Source organism: Myxocyprinus asiaticus, chromosome 27, assembly GCF_019703515.2.
Source record: "Myxocyprinus asiaticus isolate MX2 ecotype Aquarium Trade chromosome 27, UBuf_Myxa_2, whole genome shotgun sequence".
Lineage (NCBI taxonomy): Eukaryota > Metazoa > Chordata > Actinopteri > Cypriniformes > Catostomidae > Myxocyprinus > Myxocyprinus asiaticus.
In genome coordinates this window covers 28,821,149-28,841,978 of record NC_059370.1, presented here as the reverse complement: position 1 = coordinate 28,841,978, position 20,830 = coordinate 28,821,149, and the positions used below count along the sequence as shown (strand labels likewise).

The following is a 20,830-nucleotide window of genomic DNA, read 5'->3' as shown; positions in this document are numbered from 1 at the left end:
AAGTGACCCCTATGAAAATCACTTTTGAGTAAATGTTGTTTTATAAGGGCAACAGAAAAAGGGGTAGTAGAAAATATTAATATATCCTTTAGTTTCATACATTTTTATTGCTTCTTCTCTGTTGCACAGAAATCTTGATCAAAACTATGCAAAATTTATAGTCATATTGAGCTACTTGTAACATTAAATATGATTTAAAATTTCAATAAAATTTCAATGAAATTAAAGATACATTGCAATAATGGTCTATTTTTTACAATCAGATTTATTAGGAGAGGAGTAATTCTCTGTTTGTTTTATTAGGTTTTGGAGACACTTTTTATAGAGTCTATCACAACCTAACATTGAGTGGCATAATCACAGACCCAGAACACACGCTTCAGCAATGGGTGAGTACAAACACACTGAAAATATTTCTTACAACTTATTATTATATTATTATTATTATTGTTATTATTTTTATTATTATTATTTAATATAATTTGCTTCTTTTGTTTTTAGCTTCAGCAAACACTGGGAGATCATAAAATGGAAGTTTTTAATCTTGTGCTAAAAGGAGCTCCAAAGTAAGGACACAGTTTATACACAAACAAACTATCAAATATACTATATATATATATATATATATATATATATATATATATATATATATATATATATATATATATATAATGTACAGATTTAGCTGTTTCAGAAGGGAATTAGTACTTTAATTCACCAAAGTGGCATTCAACTTATCCTACAAAGTATAGTGAGGACATTACTGATGTAAAAAACATCACCATCACTATTTGAAAAAAGTCATTTTTGATCAAATCTAGACAGGCCCCATTTCCAGCAGCCATCACTCCAACACCTTATCCTTGAGTAATCATGCTAAATTGCTAATTTAGTACTAGAAAATCACTTGCCATTATATCAAACACAGTTGAAAGCTATTTGGTTCATTAAATGAAGCTGAACATTGTCTTTGTGTTTGTTTTTGAGTTGCCACAGTATGCAATAGACTGGCATGTCTTAAGGTCAATATTAGGTCAAAAATATCAAAAAAGAAACAGCTTTCTCAAGAAACTCATCAGTCAATCATTGTTTTGAGGAATGAAGGCTATACAATGCTTGAAATTGCCAAAAAACTGAAGATTTCATACACTACAGTATTCAAAGACAAACGACAACTGGCTCTAACAAGGACAGAAAGAGATGTGGAAGGCCAGATGTACAACTAAACAAGAGGATAAGTACATCAGAGTCTCTAGTTTGAGAAACAGACACCTCACATGTCCTCAGCTGACAGCTTCATTTATTTCTACCCACTCAACTCCAGTTTCATGTACAACAGTAAAGAGAAGACTCTTTGAGAAGAGGTGCAGGCCTTATGAGAAGAACTGCAAAGAAAAAGCCACTTTTGAAATAGAAAAACGAAAAGAAAAAGGTTAGAGTGTGCAAAGAAACAGACATTGGACAACAGATAACTGGAAAAGAGTGTTATGGCTCTTAACCCCATTGAGCTTTTGTGGGATCAGCTAGACTGTAATGTGCGTGAGAAGTGCCCGACAAGACAGCCACATCTATGGCAAATGCTACAGGAAGCGTGGAGTGAGAATGTCACCTGAGTATCTGGACAAACTGCAAAGCTGTCATTGCTACACATGGAGGATTTTTTGATGAGAACTCTTTGAAGTAGTTTAAGAAATTCTGAAAAAAAATAATCAAATTGTAATAGTCATTTTTCACGTTATTAAATGTCCTGACTATACATTGTGATCAGTTGAATGCCACTTTGGTGAATAAAAGTACCAATTTTTTCCATAAGAGCAAAATCTGTACATTATTCCAAACTTTTCACCACCAGTGTGTGTATATGTATATATATATATATATATGTGTGTGTGGGCAGGTTTAAGTGGTTTGTGAGGACATTTTTTTTAGGTTACAAACTGGTAATTACAAGGGTATTATGCTATAAATGTGGTTTATGAGGAGATTTCTAGTGTCCTCATAATTCAAATCGCTTAAAAAACATACTAAACGATGTTTTATTGAAAATGTAAAAATGCAAAAATGTTTCTGTGAGGATTAGGTTTAGGGGTAGGGTTAGGGGATAGAATCTATAGATCGTACAGTATAAAAATCATTATGTCTATGGAGAGTCCTCATAATGATAGCTGCACCAACATGTGTATATATATGTGTGTGTGTGTGTGTGTGTTTGTGTGTGTGTAAATGCCACATTCTTTATGCAGAATATGTACAGATAAAAACAAATTTGTATTGCTGTGTCACAAACTAGGAAATCTTTTTCAGGTACAGCAGTACTTTTCAGGTTCAAGCACTGAAGACAGTGAATGTCACAGCGACAGGGAAGCTGATTTTCGAACTCTTAACAAAAGGATACTCAAATGCTTCCATCACTATCAATGTCCCAACTAATGAAGTCAACATCCTGCATATAGGTATCCTCTGTTGTTTGTCCTTAAAAACTCTAAAAACCTTTGTAAAATGTCTCTTGGTGAATGTTTAAAATTGGGACAAAACTAAATAAATCTAGCAATCATTTATATACAAATTATCATTGAGAATGTATCTCTATCATAGTCAAAAATATGTGCGTTGGATCTTTTCACATGCTGTTAATTTGTGCAGAGCCAGGCCTTTGTCCAATGGAGACCATGTACACAGTGTATGGTGTGTACACATGGCACATTATGATGGCTCAAACCACATATGAAACGGGGTGTGAGAAAGGCAAGGAATCTGCTTCAAGGTTTTGGTAAGTCTTATGCTGATATAAATCAATGAGGTCAATTTTGTTTGTTTCAGAGCAACACTGTTTTCTTATGTTAAAATATATCAACATTGTTGATATATTCTGAGATAAAATACTGAAAGAGTGAAATTAGATTTCTAATTTTGGTTAACAGACCTCCAGTACAGTTACAGTACTTACTGTATAAGTGAAATATTGCTTGTTTCTATAGAAACAGATCAGGGTGGCCCTGGAAAAAGCTTCAGATAATCCTCAGTCTATCCATGCGTGTATCATTGTGTCATTTAGTAAACAATCCTGTGCTAGCGCTACTGATTATGTCTTATCTTATTCTTGTGCAAAGCAATATCCTTTAAACATATAATTAACTTAACAATATTACATGCACTTAAACTAACAATACAAACATTCATTCATGAGCTGACCCTGACAGCAATCAAACTCCAATCATCATCTGAAAAAAAAAAAATAAAAAAAAAAAATGTTCTTTTATAGAGCTTTAGATAAAGTACAGTCTCTAAAAGACTAAAAGTTATATCACCTTGAACAAGGCATAGAGAAAAGTTGTTATTGTTCTTTATATGTATGGTAAGATCACACTGTTAACCCTAATGTTGCCATTACTGGAAGAATGTCATGTTTTGGGCTCATTACTCAAATATCAAAGTTCAAAGTTCCTTGAAATTATTTTTCTTAAAAATCCATAAATTTATGATTTTAAGTGTAAATAACTCAAACTATTGAGTACAAAATTGAGGCCATGATGAATACCCATAATGCTTAAATTATTTAATAATTTTCAAATGGTCAAATGGAACATTTGGGGGCATTTAAATAGTTGTTATTAAGAATTCATAGAGGTTTTATCTCTTTTTATGTTGTTTTGTTGTAAATATTTGTTTTGTGTGACGTCAGCAGGGTGATCTGTCTCCCCTTTGGTCAAGTTGGACCCTGTTAACTCTAACTCAGTTCTCCTTGTGTATGTGCATCTGAAGTACAGGCATATATGCATTTCTGTGGGGAAATTTTTTTATTTAATGAATGACCTAAGTTATAATCTTCATTATTTAAGATATTTGAATAATTTGAATAATTTGAAACAACAATATTTAAATAGCAAAGCTGAGTTAAGTGTACTTGCATCTATACCTTAAATTAAATAGTGAAGTTAATTGTAAATGAACACCAAGTTAAGTTAACTTAATTGCACAAGTTTGGAGATGCCATTACTCAATTCAGTTGAGGGAACGAGTTTACTCAATCAACTGAGGGAGTGAGTTTACTCAATCAATTGAGGAGAGTCAACTAATTAGTGTTTTCAGTGCAGGGAAAATGTGTTTATAGGAATAGAATGATGTAGTAAACAGTATACAATATAGTATATTATAATAGAGACAAGTCGCTGCTCCAACATGATCTGCAAGCCTTTTAATGTTGTATTATACAACCTATGTGACATTTTTCCTCATTCCTTTTAGTAAGTTAAGTGGAACAACTGATAGAGCTGTTTGGGACCACCCAGACATGAGCAAGTGTATGAGGACAATATTAGATTTTGTTGATTTGGAAAATATCACAGTTACAGCTAGTAAGTATCAATAAAGGCTCTTGTTTATTTATTTATTAGAAAAGCATTAAAGGAATAGTTCACCCAAAAATTTAAATTCTCTCATAACTTTCTCACCCTCATGTCATTCCAGATGTGTATGACTTTCTTTCATCTGCAGAACAAAAATTAAGATTTTTAGAAGAATTTCTCAGCTCTTATCGTCCATACAATGCAAGTGAATGGGTGCCAAAATGTTGAAGCTCCAAAAATCACATAATCACATAAAGTAATCCATAAGACTCCAGTGGTTAAATCCAAGCGATATGATAGGTGTGGGTGAGAAACAGATACATTTTTAAGTTCCTTTTTACTATAAATTTTCCTCCCTGCTCAGTCAATTTCCACTTTATGTTTCACTTTCACATTCTTCTTCTTGTGTTTCTGGTGATTCACATTCTTCATGCATATCGTCCCCTACTGGGCAGGGAGAAGAATTTCTAGCAAAAAAGGACTAAAATATTTTTCACCAACACCTATCATATCACTTCTGAAGATTTGAATTAAAACACTGGAGTCATATGGATTACTTTTATGATGCCTTCATGTGCTTTTTGGAGCTTAAAAAAATTGGCACCCATTCACTTGCATTGCATGGCCCTACAGAGCTGAAATATTTTACTAAAATTCATAATTTGTGTTCTACAGAAGAAAGAAAGTCGTATACATCTGGGATGCCAGGAGGGTGAGTAAATGGTAAGAGAATTTTAATTTTTGGGTGAACTATCTCTTAAATATACTTTTCTAAGAGAAGTCAGGAGCTAATATATTTGACTCAGCTGACTATAAGATTCATGCTGTCTCTGTCCCCAGACAACTCAGCAGATATTGTGAACATGATTGAGAATCTGCTCAGTGAACAGAACAGTCTGACTGACGTCCAGCTAAACATTGTGATTGAAAAGCTGTCTTTGGTCACTATGGTGGGAACTTTGACCACAGAGTTGTCCAGCAGCATTACTTACATAGTTTCAAAAATCTGCGATTGCACAACTAATCTCGGCCAAGTCACCAATGAGTAAGTATACAAGCAAGTGGGGGCATTCTGTATGAGCTTTTATCTTGATTCATACAGTTAAAAGACAAACAACATTTATAGTCTCCAAACAGACTTTTTAAAGTTCTTTATTCTTTGTTTTAAAAAATTGGATCTCATTTTGTTCAAAATTGATCTCTTACAATGAATGAAGAACAAATCCTGCACACCACAGTAGCTGGCAAGAATAACAATATTTTTTAAAACAGCAATATTTTGGTCAGTCATTTGCCTGACAAAGGTTGCATGACCACAACGTTGCACTGTAAAACATTTTTTGCCTGGTAATCTTCTTTTTTTGTGTGTGGGGAAGAATCCTTTCCATTACCGACCGCATGGGAGATAGAACAGAGTTCACAGGAGCCAGTCACAATATGACAGCACCTTCATTAGCACTGCAGCTGATCAACCTTGACACCTCTCAGTTCCAAGGCCTCACATTCGGAGTGTCCTCCTTCCAGACTGGCCTCACCCCTGAGGTGAGAGACAAAGAGAGATTGTATATCTAACACGTCATAAGACCAAGATGATTATGGAACCCTTAGTCTCTTAGCTAAAACAGAGGTGTGATATTAAAATATCACAGTACCTTTGCAAGTGTATTTTCACACCATTCTGACCAAGGTTTCTGTGTCCTTGTGTGTGTTAGCGAATTGTGTTATTCAAGAGGTTATTTTAGCACTATTTACAGTGCATGTCAGGTGTGATACTTGCTATGACCAGCAGATGACTTTAGATCTTTAAATATACGAGTCAGTAAGTATTATTATTTGGCTTGATGACACTGCAAATAGTGGTAAACTACGATTGTCTCCTTAAAGTTCTAAATCTAAATATAATGCTTAAAAATTACTTTTGTTGATAACCACATGAAGCACATTTTTTAGGTTACCTGACCAAAATGTGGCTCCATTTTTATACAGTAAATGTTGCAGAAGAGCTGAATATACTGTGCATAGCCTAAAGTATTTTCCCTTTAAACTAAAATGTATGATTTATAAGTTGGCATTTTCTGTCTATTTCACTAAATGAAAGTATGAAAATTAATGATTTATGGTTCTTAAAGGCACAGTGTTTTTGCTAACTGCTAAACATTTGAGTACTTTTGAAAAATATGTCTAAAATGATAAAGACTCTAGTCATATCAGTCTTAGAGGAAACATAATGAACATAATCAGAGGTGGAAAGTAATGAATTGCAACTAATCTGAAGTCAGGTACTTCAATAAATTTCAGTAAATTTTTCACATTTTTCTACTTTTTTTAAGTATAAATAAATAATATTTCTTTTACTTTTACTTGAGTTGATTAAAATGGAGTAATCAACTTCGCTACAGTTATTTTTCACCACAATTACAAAGTACAAAAAAATACATAATATTTCTGAATTTGTGAGAAGAAGAAAGTTATAAGCGCTAAATTTGTTTATAAACTAAAACGTGCTGTGGGCGGCATGACGGAAGCCCGCAGGGCATAGCATCATGAGCACAGCCGCTTGCATAAACTGCCGCCGGTGTCCTCTCTTCTCTAGCTTCTTCAAGACTAACTGCCCTGTCACTATACAAGCACTGTAATACTGTGATTTTCTGCATATATCATTTTATTCTGGAAAGGATTCGTTCATTCAGGTACGATGGAACCGTCTGAACACATTTAACCACTGATCAAAATTCACTTGTTTTTAAGGTAGGCAAGGTTTTAACTGTGTCAAATATTAACACAATGTAGTTTGACATATATGTGGGGATATCTTGTTTACTTGCTACTATATGTCTAAAACAATCTTTTACAGTGCTAATAGCGTCAGAAATTAATGGGGACTCAGGGCAAAAATGCCACCAAAATTAACAAAAATATCCCGAAATTCAAAATATAGAGGCAAAAAATGCCCACGCAACGAGTTCTTATTTTATTCCGTTCCGGTTCCTCACACCATCACGTGCACAGACAGGCCCTCCGCTTCTATCAATCCGCATCAGTTTGTTATTGTACTCCCATGTTAAATTCTGTAACCGTTTGCCCCTCTTGTTCAAAATAAACTGTCCTAGCAGGTAACACTCTTGCTCACGGTGCTGTACTGTACTTCATTGCCCTGTTCTGCTGTTTATCTGTCTGAAAAACCTCACCCGCTAGAGGCCAATAGTGCGCAAGGGATGGATGTTATATAAAGAAGGTATGAGAAATCACAAAACATAATGTAACCAAATGCTACAATTAACTTAATAATAATATCTCAATATGTTAAATAACCATAGTGTTATTAAGACTTTATTATTACAACTGTAATACAATAATACATATACAGAACAACCACTTTTAGTGTTTGAATCAATTATATCTCTCACTAAACACTGTGTGAAATGTTTATTTTTGCCTTATTTTATTCAGTTGGCATGTAGGAGTTGATTGACAGTTTGCTTAATAATCTCATTCCATATCTGGATAATTGCTGCAAATATCATAGAGGATAAATGTCCTCTATGATATTGCATTATTTTAGTTTTGTACAGTAATACTTTTTAAAAAAATAAGTTTTGTCTAACTTAATAGACAAAATACTTGGACATACGTGAATGAGAATAAACCTGAAGTAGGAATGTGTTTCAGTCACAATGCACATTATGTAGTTTAGAGATGATTTAGAGACATTTAGAATGTTACAAATGGCTATTTCTATTTAAATAAATGTTGTATTCTTAAAATTCTCTGTTTGTCCAAGAATCCTCTTGCAGCAATGCAGGTCTTTGGCATTTAGAAGCTGCTAGTTTAGGACCTGTGAGGAGTCTGTTTCTCAAACTAGAGACTGTGATTTACTTGTATTTTTGTTGTGCACTTCCTTCTCTATCCTGGTTAGAAATTCTTTTTTTCAAAACAGTAATGCATGGAATAGCCTTCATCTCTCCTAAACAATAGACTTTAGGAGAAAATAGAATTTCAGGAGAAATGTGTTTCTTTGCCTATTTTTAAAAACAAAATTTGACTTGCAAGTGTAAAGCAACTTGTAAGAACTCAGTACCTCAGCAAATGGGAAAAAAAACCCCACTGTACTGTGATTTCCACATGGTAGTGCAACCATTTTCAATTGTTCTAATAATAAGAAGATGTTCTTGAGTGCCAAATTAGCACTTTAGAATGCTTTGTAAGGAATAGGTGACACAGTATATGTTTGCAAACACAGGTAAAGAAAAAATTTAATAAATACCACTTAAAACAATTATTTCAAACTATAATAATAATTTGCAATGAATGTTTTTGGCAGTATTTTTGATCAAATTAATGCATCCTTGGTGAAAGGAAGCATCAATTTCTTTCAAGAACAAAAATGTCTTTGTGTTCTAAAAATGGAAGCGTATATACTATATATAATAACATTTTCATAAAGTAACCTGTAACGTAATTACTTGAGTATTTTTTCGGCAAACTACTTATTTACTCTTACTTGAGTCATAATATATCTCAGTACTTCTGCTTGTACTCAAGTGAATTATTTCTTCAGTAGCAGTACTTTTACTTAAGTAAATAAATCAGTACTCTTTCCACCACTGAACAATATTCAATAATATAATTCAGTGTACATTTAAAATGTTAACACATTTAAAGATGTAAGATTCTCTTCCTGCCTTTTTTGTAGATATTTTTTGCCCAGAACTTTTTAGTGCTGCCAGACACAGTGACTGTGGCATCCATATCCTTACCTTCTGCTATAGAGAACTTTTTCCCCCAAACAAGTGAAACCAGACCACGCATTCAGTTTCATTTTTATGGCAAAGAAAACCTCTTTAAGGTAAATTACACATCCAGGACCTCTACTCAAGTTTTTCTTTTGGGTTTTCCTCACCACCTTTTGATTTTATGCAAAACACAGCATTTTTGTTGTTGTTGCTACAGTACTTTTGCATGTTCATTAGTACTAACTCCTGACTGCACAATATCTAGGACCTACAACTGGGAACCAGGTTAATGCTGAACTCTTATGTAGTGTCTGCCAGGATCACCAATGCCACAGTGATCAACCTTGAGATCCCATTGGTGGTCGCTTTCCACCATCTGCAGCCCAAAGAGGTCTGTGTGGATACAATAATCCATTATTATCATAAACAACTGGAAGTGCACTGCAGTAAACTTTTATAACAATACAGTGCAACTTGATGAATGTTATCTTATATCAACAAAACAATTTCCCTATTTTCCTAAGAATAGCTTCTCATGAAATTGACAGAGTTGTAACTTATCTGTTGTGATTAACTCTAATATTAAGGCTTTCTCACCACACTTTTTCACCTCTACAGGATCAACACATTGTCCACTGTGCCTACTGGGACTTCCATAAAAACAGTGAGCTTTGTGATACACACTCTCAAGCAGATTTCAACCACACATCTACTGTAAGCATGTTAATTTTAGTCAATATTCCCATGACAGTTCAGTGGCTGTTTGTGTGTTTGACAGATGGGAGAGGTGGATGGAACAGTGAAGGATGTGAGACACAGAAATCAAATGCCACTCATACGTTCTGCTGCTGTGATCATCTCACACATTTTGGAGCTCTTCTGGTGAGTAGGGTTTTGGGTTTTGATTCACATACTGTATATTTTTTTGTTTGGGTAAAACTGAATTTGCCTTTCCATCAGCACAAAGTCAATGAAAGAAAACTGACAATCTGTGCACTGTAGCAAAGCCAGTATGATAATTTACACTTTTATGAAAACATTTGGCAACTAAAGGTCAAGCTTAATTTAAGAATACAACTCTTGTATGCTTGATGTGCGAAATATTAGCATAATACATGCCTATATTTCGTTTATTTTAATATTTCAGGATATCTCGAAAACCCCAATAAACCCAGAGGATGTAAGGATTGTGACCATCATCTCATACCTGGGCAGTGGTATATCCTCTGTCTTTCTCGGAGTCACATTGCTCACCTATGTGGCCTTTGAGTGAGTTCAAAGTACTGTTTGGGAGCTACAGGGTTACCAGAGTAACAGTGCAAATTAGTAAAATCCTTATGTTTGTTTATATCCATGAGCGACTCAAAAAGCTTCTCCAGAAGGATTGTCAATAAGTGTGGATTGATAAATATGCCATTATGGATCTAACAGGAATAAAGATAACAAGAAACTAAAGCAAGAAATGAATATTATGTATAAAAAAAAACTACAGAAAGAAAGAAAATGCTGCTTGTCTCCTTTTGTTCAGCATCCCATGTAACGTGTGTTTTCTTATCACAGGAAACTGAGACGAGACAACCCTTCAAAGATCCTTATTAACCTCTCAGTGGCCTTGCTAGGGTTGAACATGCTTTTCCTGGTGAACTCCTGGTTTGCCTCTTTTAACACCAATGGCCTCTGTATTACTGTAGCAGCCTTTCAACATTACTTTTTCTTGGCTACTTTTATCTGGATGGGACTTGAGGCAATCAACATGTATCTGGCCTTGGTCAAAGTCTTTAATTCTTACGTACCTTCTTACATCCTCAAATTCTGTGCTCTTGGATGGGGTAAGACATTCAGAATATAAGCGCAGATCTTGTATTATTAGACGGGTAGTTCTGACTCTAAATTCTGATTGGATGAGCATGCCTGTGACCGCACATTCTATATTAATGCATCAAGTTGCTATGTTGCTATATTTGCTATTACTTGGTGGAAAATTGTTTACTCTGATTACTATTAAAAATAAATTAAATAATAAACTTTATTACTTTTGCAGATGTTCATAAAAGAAATAAGATACCTTTTTTTGTGTTGTGCTGGACCGACAAGATTTATTTAAATTTTTAAAATCAACTTTGTGCATACTAATTAAGAATAGTAAGATAAAGTATTGTTGCTGCTTCATAATTCTTGAAATTTTGTTTGCAGGTTTACCTCTGGTAGTTGTAAGTCTAGTGCTTGCCATTGATAATCATTCATATGGCAGACGTCTCTCCAGAACACCTCTTGAGGAATCCATGCCATTGTAGGTGACATAAGCAGACAGTACAATTCCATGTCAATCTTAGCATCACAGGCTTTAGTATTACACTGTAACTATTATAGCCTACCATACACCATTTTTGTAATAATACTTGCAAAAACTCTTTTGATTATACTTAATAGAAACACTCTCTATCCTCTCCCAGTTGCTGGTTAAAGAACGATGTGACCTTTTATGTGACGGTGGTTGCTTTTGTCATCCTGATACTGGTCTGTAATATCTGCGTGTTTGCCGTGGTGCTTATACAGATCCGCAAAATGCGGGTCAATAAGCCCTCTGGCAGCAGAATAGGACTGCTGCATGACCTGCGAGTGGTGGCCAGCCTCACCTTCCTGCTGGGACTTACCTGGATACCAGCCTTCTTCGCCTGGGGCCCAGCCAAAACACCCCTCATATACCTGTTCTCCCTTCTGAACAGTCTTCAAGGTATAGGTTAGGGAGATAAAGTGGCTAATGCATTCAAATTATGTGTAAAACTGTGTGCATACACACAATGGTACTCCATTAGGTTAACCAGACTGATGACAAAGTGAGCATGCATTATTGTAATATTTAAATTATCTTGTGTTTTGTTGTATATTTCAGGGTTCTTTATCTTCCTGTTTTATTGTCTGATGAAAGACAATGTAAGGAAGCAATGGAGGATACATTTCTGCTGTGGAAGATTCAGACTCACTGAATATTCAGGTTTGGCTTTAATAGATAAATCGAAGGAAACATTCAGTGCTATAACATGGGTTTAAATCACATTAAGAAAGAGGCAGTATTGTTCCATACTATACAAAACTACTCTGACATATTCTGTTCTCTCATGGTTCAGATCAGTGAGAATTGAATTCTAGACCTATCCAACACCCAAAAGAAAAAGTGTTCTAGATTAAAATTTATTTAAAAGGTACTCATGACACAAGGAATCAAATTTTCCTTGATCTTTTAACAAGAGGTCATTTTACTATAAAAAAAATTCTGTAAGTTTCAGAACTCAAGACTTTCTCCTCACTGAAAAAAGAGCAAATGTTGAAACCAAGCTGCCAAACGACTTCTCTACTTCCTCCAGATTGTGATGTCACATCACATTAACGCCTACTTTACCTTATCACTTCCACAGCCCTACCCAGCAGCATTGAGCCATGAGATGGCAAGGAGAGAGAGCCGGTCAGTCAAGAGCAGAGAGCCACTCATAACTGTGGGTGTTTACTGTCAAGTCTTAAAGGTGCTGTAAGCGATTTTTTTCATGGAAAAGTATGCAAAAAAAAAATTCTACTCCCTTAAAGATATTAATGAAATAAGTGTCCTGAGATATCTCACCGGTCTCTGTGACAGCTGTAGACTTTGTAAACAGCAAACAAATATGTGTCTGTGGATCGTGGACATTGATGCTTTTCACCTGTCAATCATTTTTGCTGGTTCTCATTTGAAGCCATTGAGGCTATGATTCATAATGTTTGTCAGCTGAGGGCGCTATTGGGCCACTGTTGAATTTGACAGCCACAGGAACAAACAATGCTACTCTTTTGAATGGTTTTGGTCTCAAAATTTCCTATGGAGGGCAGGATTTTGAAATGGGGGGGAATGCTCAGTCACTGAAAGCTTCAGAACTCTAAAATCGCTTACAGCACCTTTAAAGGAGAAGCAGCACCAAAACAGAGCGTTTCTGACAGAGGGTCAAAATGAAAACTATCATGTTTTACAAAAATATGACATCGTTCGTTCAAACATATATTTGTTCAAAAAACATTACTAATATTATAAGAGAACCTCAAGGAACATATTAGATTAATACAAAAAGGAATGCCATGACCCCTTTAAGTAAACAGTGTCTGTTATCTGCCATTGACAACTACCACCATTATCGGTTAGAGACAAGCTTATTTTTTTGAAAGACTAAAAACCTATGACTATTTGAATTTTGACCAGATTGGAGCCGCTCTGTGACTGTGGGGGCCAAAACAAAAGAAGGTCTAAAAGTTTGCTCTCCATCAATAAAGTCAGAGACTACAAGTGACAGGAAGATCTCCGATTCCTCAAACTCAGGGTCCAGCCACGATGATGTTTGCCTGACACAGGACAGAAAGCACTGAGCAGGAAGATGAATTCTTTATTGATTTGTGTGTGTGTGTGTTTATGTTAAATGATGTCTATGGTAATTTACTGCAGATATTCATTAAACTGGAGTTTTGTAGGTTAGAGGGGAAATTCCCACCACATTAAAGTACTCACAATGTGCTAAAATAAGTTTACATTTTCTGTTTGTTTTGATTTACTATGCTTCTGCATATGCATGTGCATGTGTGAGTGTTCTTGGCATAAAAGACCTTGGTGTTTTAGCAGATGATTTTTGGCTAAAGCAATTTACAGTACACTTGTACACTTGAACTTTCCAATTTACTTTTTATTGTCAAAAATGTATTGATAGAACTAAAAAAGTAGGTGTTAATGACATTTTTATGTCTTAATAAGGTCACCATTTTCCCAGGGGGCACTGAGTAATTCCTGATCATTAGATAATACCTGTAGCTAAATTATGTCCATAAATGATCTGTAATGATAGCACAACTAGATTTTTTCCAGATTTTATTCCAAGTTATCTTTTTTTCAGAAATTACAGTATAACTTTTTATCTTCAGATACAAACTATCAGTACTAAAAAACAGATTAGTGGTTTTTTTTTCTGTCATATCTAAACCCTTGTAGGTATGAAAGAGTGAAAGAACTGTTTGAATGCACAGTTGCTAACTTTCTGTTGTCAAGGAAAATTTGGGGGGAAAAAATGTGGACGAAAATTTGGCCCATCTATTTTTATTGAGATCCACCCAAAAGTAATTTCCTGGCCATGCCCTTGGTTTCAGTTAACATGTAAACTATCTAATTTGTCTTGTGGTATTGGCTACATTTGAAATAATTATAGATAATTGTGACATTAACTATTAAATAGGCTAAAACAGTTAAAATTATTATATCTGATCAACAATGTCAACAGTAATATTAAAAACAACAACATATGCCCTAAAGAAACATTAGTTGTGTCTTTTTTCCAGACTAGAGATGACAGTTGAGTGGTCTAACTTGTTTAGGCACATTCTACTCATTGCTGTTAAAGTTCAGAGATTAACGCCCCAACATATAAAGGCATAAAGTGAACTGGTTTCTTTTAGTCAAACCTCTTTTCAATAAGAAACTAATTACTTAATGGTGGGCGACATTGAAACAAATATTGCAGCGTGTTGGCTCCCATGGAATGAGCGGATGTCGCCTTTACTGGATTAATGTACTGTAGGTGTAATTGATCGGGTAGCACGTGTCTGATTGAACAGACTTGAGATATAACGACTTGTCCGGTGAGTAATAAATGGTGATTATTTCATCATTTTAGAATATAGGCCTAATTGTTATACAACTGAACATTAATTTACAAAGCTCGCTTAGTGTTACAGACCAATCTGAAGATGACACTTAAACAATTATCCATTTAAATGCAGTCTTTTTATGTATATGATATGAAAATTACTGAGTATTTTCTGCCAATATTAAGACTGTTGTTACTTAAAACTTTTTTTGTATTTATTTTATTTTAAAATTATACTATGTTACATAGGGCTAATATACTGTAGGGTACAATGGGGCTAAAGGCTCCACAGGGTAAAAGGCTCCATTGATTTTCTCCCAAAACACTAAATAGCAACAAAAACTACCACAGCACTTTCATAAACCCCTGCATGACACTATGCCCTGGAAAATTTTCCTGTTCCATGAGATATTTGCATGTGGTGTCTAAAGGTTGATTCTGCGGCAACTTGATCTATTTTTTATTATTATTTTTTAAATGTTGCAAATTTATGTAGCTAATGAAAATCCCTGAAATTAACACATTTCTTTAGAGACAAAATAAGTTTTTTTTTTTTTTTTTAAAGGTCATTAAATCAAAAATTTTTCAGTAACTGTTCAATAAGTGAAAGAATAGCATTTGGGGTAAAAAGCCCCTGCTGAGGCTAAAGGCCCCTATTAAACACATTGATTTTCTTAAGTGAAGGGAATAGATTTGTTATGAAAAATGTTCAAAGTGGGCTCATATTGACTCATCCAATCATAATAGAGATTAATTTGTTTTTAGAATGCTTGAGATGTAATAAAATGTCAAATGTGTTGGAAATTAACAGGAAATGGTTGACTTTTTGAAATAGTTATTTTGAGTAAGCATCATCTTAATTTGTTACTCAAAAAAGCATCTTGCTGTCTCAAAATAATTAGCATTAGTTGACAAATTGTGTCCGGTATCTACACAATATCACTTTAAACCGCCTAGGGGCCTCTTACCCCGAGTGAGGGATTTAGCCCCGTTGTACCCTATACAGGTGCATCTCAATAAATTAGAATGTCGTGGAAAAGTTCATTTATTTCAGTAATTCAACTCAAATTGTGAAACTCGTGTATTAAATAAATTCAATGCACACAGACTGAAGTAGTTTAAGTCTTTGGTTCTTTTAATTGTGATGATTTTTGCTCACATTTAACAAAAACCCACCAATTCACTATCTCAAAAGATTAGAATGTGGTGGCATGCCAATCAGCTAATCAACTCAAAACACCTGCAAAGGTTTCCTGAGCCTTCAAAATGGTCTCTCAGTTTTGTTCACTAGGCTACACAATCATGGGGAAGACTGCTGATCTGACAGTTGTCCAGAAGACAATCATTGACACCCTTCACAAGGAGGGTAAGCCACAAACATTCATTGCCAAAGAAGCTGGCTGTTCACAGAGTGCTGTATCCAAGCATATTAACAGAAAGTTGAGTGGAAGGAAAAAGTGTGGAAGAAAAAGATGCACAACCAACCGAGAGAACCGCAGCCTTATCATTGTCAAGAAAAATCGATTCAAGAATTTGGGTGAACTTCACAAGGAATGGACTGAGGCTGTGGTCAAGGCATCAAGAGCCACCACACACAGACGTGTCAAGGAATTTGGCTACAGTTGTCGTATTCCTCTTGTTAAGCCACTCCTGAACCACAGACAACGTCAGAGGCGTCTTACCTGGGCTAAGGAGAAGAAGAACTGGACTGTTGCCCAGTGGTCCAAAGTCCTCTTTTCAGATGAGAGCAAGTTTTGTATTTAATTTGGAAACCAAGGTCCTAGAATCTGGAGGAAAGGTGGAGAAGCTCATAGCCCAAGCTGCTTGAAGTCCACTGTTAAGTTTCCACAGTCTGTGATGATTTGGGGTGCAATGTCATCTGCTGGTGTTGGTCCATTGTGTTTTTTGAAAACCAAAGTCACTGCATCCATTTACCAAGAAATTTTGGAGCACTTCATGCTTCCTTCTGCTGACCAGCTTTTTAAAGATGCTGATTTCATTTTCCAGCAGGATTCGGCACCTGCCCACACTGCCAAAAGCACCAAAAGTTGGTTAAATGACCATGGTGTTGGTATGCTTGACTGGCCAGCAAACTCACCAGACCTGAACCCCATAGAGAATCTATGGGGTATTGTCAAGAGGAAAATGAGAAACGAGAGACCAAAAAATGCAAATGAGCTGAAGGCCACTGTCAAAGAAACCTGGGCTTCCATACCACCTCAGCAGTGCCACAAACTGATCACCTCCATGCCACGCCAAATTGAGGCAGTAATTAAAGCAAAAGGAGCCCCTACCAAGTATTGAGTACATATAGAGTAAATCAACATACTTTCCAAAAGGCCAACAATTCACTAAAAATGTTTTTTTTTATTGGTCTTATGATATATTCTAATTTTTTGAGATAGTGAATTGGTGGGTTTTTGTTAAATGTGAGCTAAAATCATCACAATTAAAAGAACCAAATTCTTAAACTACTTCAGTCTGTGTGCACTGAATTTATTTAATACACGAGTTTCACAATTTGAGTTGAATTACTGAAATAAATGAACTTTTCCACGACATTCTAATTTATTGAGATGCACCTGTATATTTTAATATATTATATTATAATCTATCTTCCTGTCTTTAACAGGTTGCTAGACAAGAACAAATACAGTTTTCCATTTCGTCAGGCACGTTCACTCACATGCTTGTGGTATCTGTGGTCCTTATCTAGCAGCTTGTAAGCCAACAGCTTTCCTTCAGGAATAAAAGGACTGTGTCTCGTCATCGGTCGGGGCAATCAAAATATGTGGGGTTATCCCTCAAAGCCATAGACGCAGAGGCTAATGACCATTCAAACTAAAGAGGCACGTTTTTGCTAAAGTAGTTTAACTATTATAAATAACCTATATAGCCTACTTGAAACTTTTATAATGAAGTCACACGATTATTGTTGGTAAAAGTGTATGTCTAAAATACTGTAGTAGAAATCAAGCATTCCCAGTCCAGTCGAGTCACACTTTCTGCAGATCAATAATTGATAAATTATCTCAAAAAGTGAGAAAATTATCAACTGCAGACCTGATTTTCCTTTGTCCACTGAACCATTCAGACTCAGCTGGGCTGTAATATATCTTATATTTACATCCTTCATTCATCAATACCATATCAAAATGAGGAATGTCATAAAGTGATGGTATATTATTGCATTTTCTCATCTGAGTGACGACATGGCATAATGAGCAATGCATCCAATAATCTATCACCATTTTAGGACAGATGGTTAAATGATGCATTGCACACTGTTTCAATCCATAGATCAGAGATGGAGGAGAATGAGAGCCTTGTGGCTGGGAAGACTGAGGAGCAGTCAGGTAGTGTTCTTCTCACCTACTTTCAAGGAGACATCAACAGCATGGTGGATGATCATTTCTCCCGTGCTCTGTGTAACTCAACTAAACCAAAAAGAGAATACTCCAAAAGCAAAAGGAACCGCAAATCCTCTCAAACAAGTAACTCTTCCTCTCAAATGTGCTTTTACTCAAATCCTTGACTTGCCTGTTTACTAACAACAAAATTCTGAAGTCAAACAGATAAATTTTTTTTTTTTTTAGTAGGTGGGTATGGATCAAGTCAATGGGAAGCACATTCACACAAAGGGATTCAGTCCATGTTTCCTCCAGAACAGCTCCAGCTAGCAACAAGCTGTGAACCTCAATCGAACACTTACATGCCACTGAATCACTCTGCAAACAGCTCCATCCTCTGGTCGGGGGCTTCTAACCAGGGTATGAGTCTTGCTCTGCCTCCCATGGGATACCCCTCAGCTATATCTGATGGTTCAATGGTGGCAAGACACCAGTATACTCATTCTCTGTTAAACCTGCTTCACAATGATCGCCCCGACCTGGGCACAGTGGTGGTCAACCCCTCCAAACAAGACCACATTTCTGAATGGACAAAGTATCCCAGATTTGGGAACCAGATGAGTTCTGAAGTCAACCTTGACTCTGGTACATGTCCACAATCTTATCTATAAAATACAAAAAATACAATATATAAAGGCTCAGAACTTTGAGTGATTTTATTGACATTTTTGATCCAAAATATTTAAGACTTGTCCTTCCCTTTTAGGTGTATTGGTGATGGAGAAGGAGGATTTTTATTGGTGTTAATGGATCATTAATTAAGATTTAATACCAAGAACCAAAAGGTCTCTCGTATCTTTCTTTGTACTGGCCAAGTGAAAAAGAACCTTGCAGTTTTTTGCACCTTTACCTGAAGACTTTTGCATCTCCAACCTGTTTAGAAACTTGCTGTTCGTGTACCACAGAACAAAAGATTGTGCAAGAGTTTGGCTCCAGGTTATATGGTTAAAGACGCTTTAGACACACACAGAAACACATACAAACAGAATATTTTGTATTTCTTTCATATGATAAACCGAAAGGAAAAGTTCATTTGTAGCAACTAGATTAGATTTATTTCTTGTTGTTTGAAGATTCTGTGACAATCTCAGACTTCTGATAGACTTGTTAACCTATTTTTGTAACATTTACCTTGTTAGAAAGCCACATCAGAACATTGAATAACTTTGCAAAATCGGCATAGATGGACATTTATTTGTTGATTACAGTGTATTTGTAAATTATTTGCAAATTTGTAAGTTAGTATATTGGCTATAGTATATAGAAACTGGGTAAAATGTGGATGTTTTACTTAAATAATTTATGGCTAGGCAATAGTGCATACATACAGTATAAAATATTGTATTATAGACAGGGATGGGAGGGTTACTTTTGAAATTTATTCCACTACAGATTACAGAATACATGCTTTAAAATGTCATTTGTAATGTATTCCATTAGATTACTCAAGGTCAGTAACGTATTCTAAATACTTTTGACTACTTCAGCACTGGTAGATTTTTTCACTTGTTTTGACTATAAAACTCTGCCAGTACAGTAAGACAAAATACACATGTTAAAAATACATTCTCTGAAAAACCTAAATACCTTATTCAGTGTTGTTTCTAAAACAAGATAAATCAAATTGATCTTGTTTCAAGGATTTTTAGATATTTTTACAGGAAAACAATACAAAAATTATTATCAAGAATACGATTTTTTTGCCCTAATATCAAAGGTCTTCCTAGAAAAAAAGAAATTATGATCCAAAGTGAATTTTCTTGATAAATAAATATGATCGTGCCTGGTAACATGTGTATGAAAAATGGCTAGAAATAGCATTTTAGCTTAGCATAAAGCTGACAATTTACACAAGGTTTATTTCTATTTCTTCTGCTCCAAACTTACTTCAAACTTACTTCTCTGTCTGCTTGTATGAATGTAACACATCATAAGAAAGTGTTTCACCGCTGTTCAAATGCACTTTGGATCGCATAATTTATATGTATAAATGTTTTCCATCTGAAAGGACTAAATTTTAAATGAAACAAATGACAATAAAATGCAAAGTAATCTCTTCAGTATTTAAAATACTTTTGAATGTAACTGTATTCAAAATACCAATGATTTAAATTGTAACTGTAGTGGAATGCAGTTACTTATATTTTGTATTTTAAATACGTATTCCCTTTACATGTATTTCGTTACTCCCCAACCCTGATTAGAGTCCAAGTTACATTAATGCAAGATGGATGCACATTAACATAAAGATATAAGCATAAACATTTATTCAGTGCTGTTAACATTAAAGCAACAGCATGTAACAGCCATTGTTTAGGTTTTTACATTACTTACATTGTTTCTATTTACAGGTGTTATTAATATGCATGTCAACACTGTAGCCTAGTGGATGAAAACAACATTGCATCTCACTGTTAAAACTATATTAATAACAGAAGCATGATGCGAAGTCTGTACAGTATATCTTACTTGCAGCCAGTCTTAATCTCACACCATGTCGTAGATATCAAAGTCCACTCCCCCACCCTGAATCCAGTTCATAGATGCAGATGGAGGAACAGTCATCTCCATACCCCTGCTTGTGGATTATTGATGTCCTTGCACTATATTTAGCAGTTACCCATATGGTGGCACACACATCCCTTCCCAAATAAAAATGACCAAAGCCAAGGCTAAGTCCAGACCCA

General features: G+C 35.2%; 2 protein-coding genes across 2 annotated transcripts; both read left to right on the top strand.

Moving 5' to 3' along the window:
• Nucleotides 1-5,675: 5,675 nt before the first annotated feature.
• LOC127417822 (adhesion G-protein coupled receptor G2-like) lies at nucleotides 5,676-12,222 on the top strand. The gene is made up of 10 exons (XM_051658070.1): nucleotides 5,676-5,888; nucleotides 9,040-9,192; nucleotides 9,345-9,470; nucleotides 9,698-9,793; nucleotides 10,227-10,348; nucleotides 10,640-10,908; nucleotides 11,273-11,369; nucleotides 11,533-11,813; nucleotides 11,973-12,013; nucleotides 12,208-12,222. The coding sequence occupies exons 1-10, from the start codon at nucleotides 5,745-5,747 to the stop codon at nucleotides 12,220-12,222; spliced, it is 1,344 nt and encodes a 447-aa protein (XP_051514030.1). The 5' UTR covers nucleotides 5,676-5,744.
• Nucleotides 12,223-14,537: 2,315 nt separating this feature from the next.
• Nucleotides 14,538-20,172, top strand: LOC127418277 (transcription cofactor vestigial-like protein 1). The gene is made up of 4 exons (XM_051658796.1): nucleotides 14,538-14,725; nucleotides 18,034-18,227; nucleotides 18,330-18,728; nucleotides 18,850-20,172. The coding sequence occupies exons 2-4, from the start codon at nucleotides 18,041-18,043 to the stop codon at nucleotides 18,888-18,890; spliced, it is 627 nt and encodes a 208-aa protein (XP_051514756.1). The 5' UTR covers nucleotides 14,538-14,725; nucleotides 18,034-18,040; the 3' UTR covers nucleotides 18,891-20,172.
• The last annotated feature ends 658 nt before the right edge of the window (nucleotides 20,173-20,830 follow it).

Bases quoted from the DNA above. Each gene is read 5' to 3' on its own strand.
- LOC127417822 (XM_051658070.1), top strand. From the start codon at position 5,745: ATGGGAGATAGAACAGAGTTCACAGGAGCCAGTCACAATATGACAGCA. The intron at 9,471-9,697 runs GTCTGTGTGGAT...TCACCTCTACAG, and splicing joins ACCATCTGCAGCCCAAAGAG to GATCAACACATTGTCCACTG. The intron at 10,909-11,272 runs GTAAGACATTCA...TTTTGTTTGCAG, and splicing joins ATTCTGTGCTCTTGGATGGG to GTTTACCTCTGGTAGTTGTA.
- LOC127418277 (XM_051658796.1), top strand. From the start codon at position 18,041: ATGGAGGAGAATGAGAGCCTTGTGGCTGGGAAGACTGAGGAGCAGTCA. The intron at 18,228-18,329 runs GTAACTCTTCCT...TTTTTTTTTTAG, and splicing joins CCGCAAATCCTCTCAAACAA to TAGGTGGGTATGGATCAAGT. The intron at 18,729-18,849 runs GTACATGTCCAC...CTTCCCTTTTAG, and splicing joins TGAAGTCAACCTTGACTCTG to GTGTATTGGTGATGGAGAAG.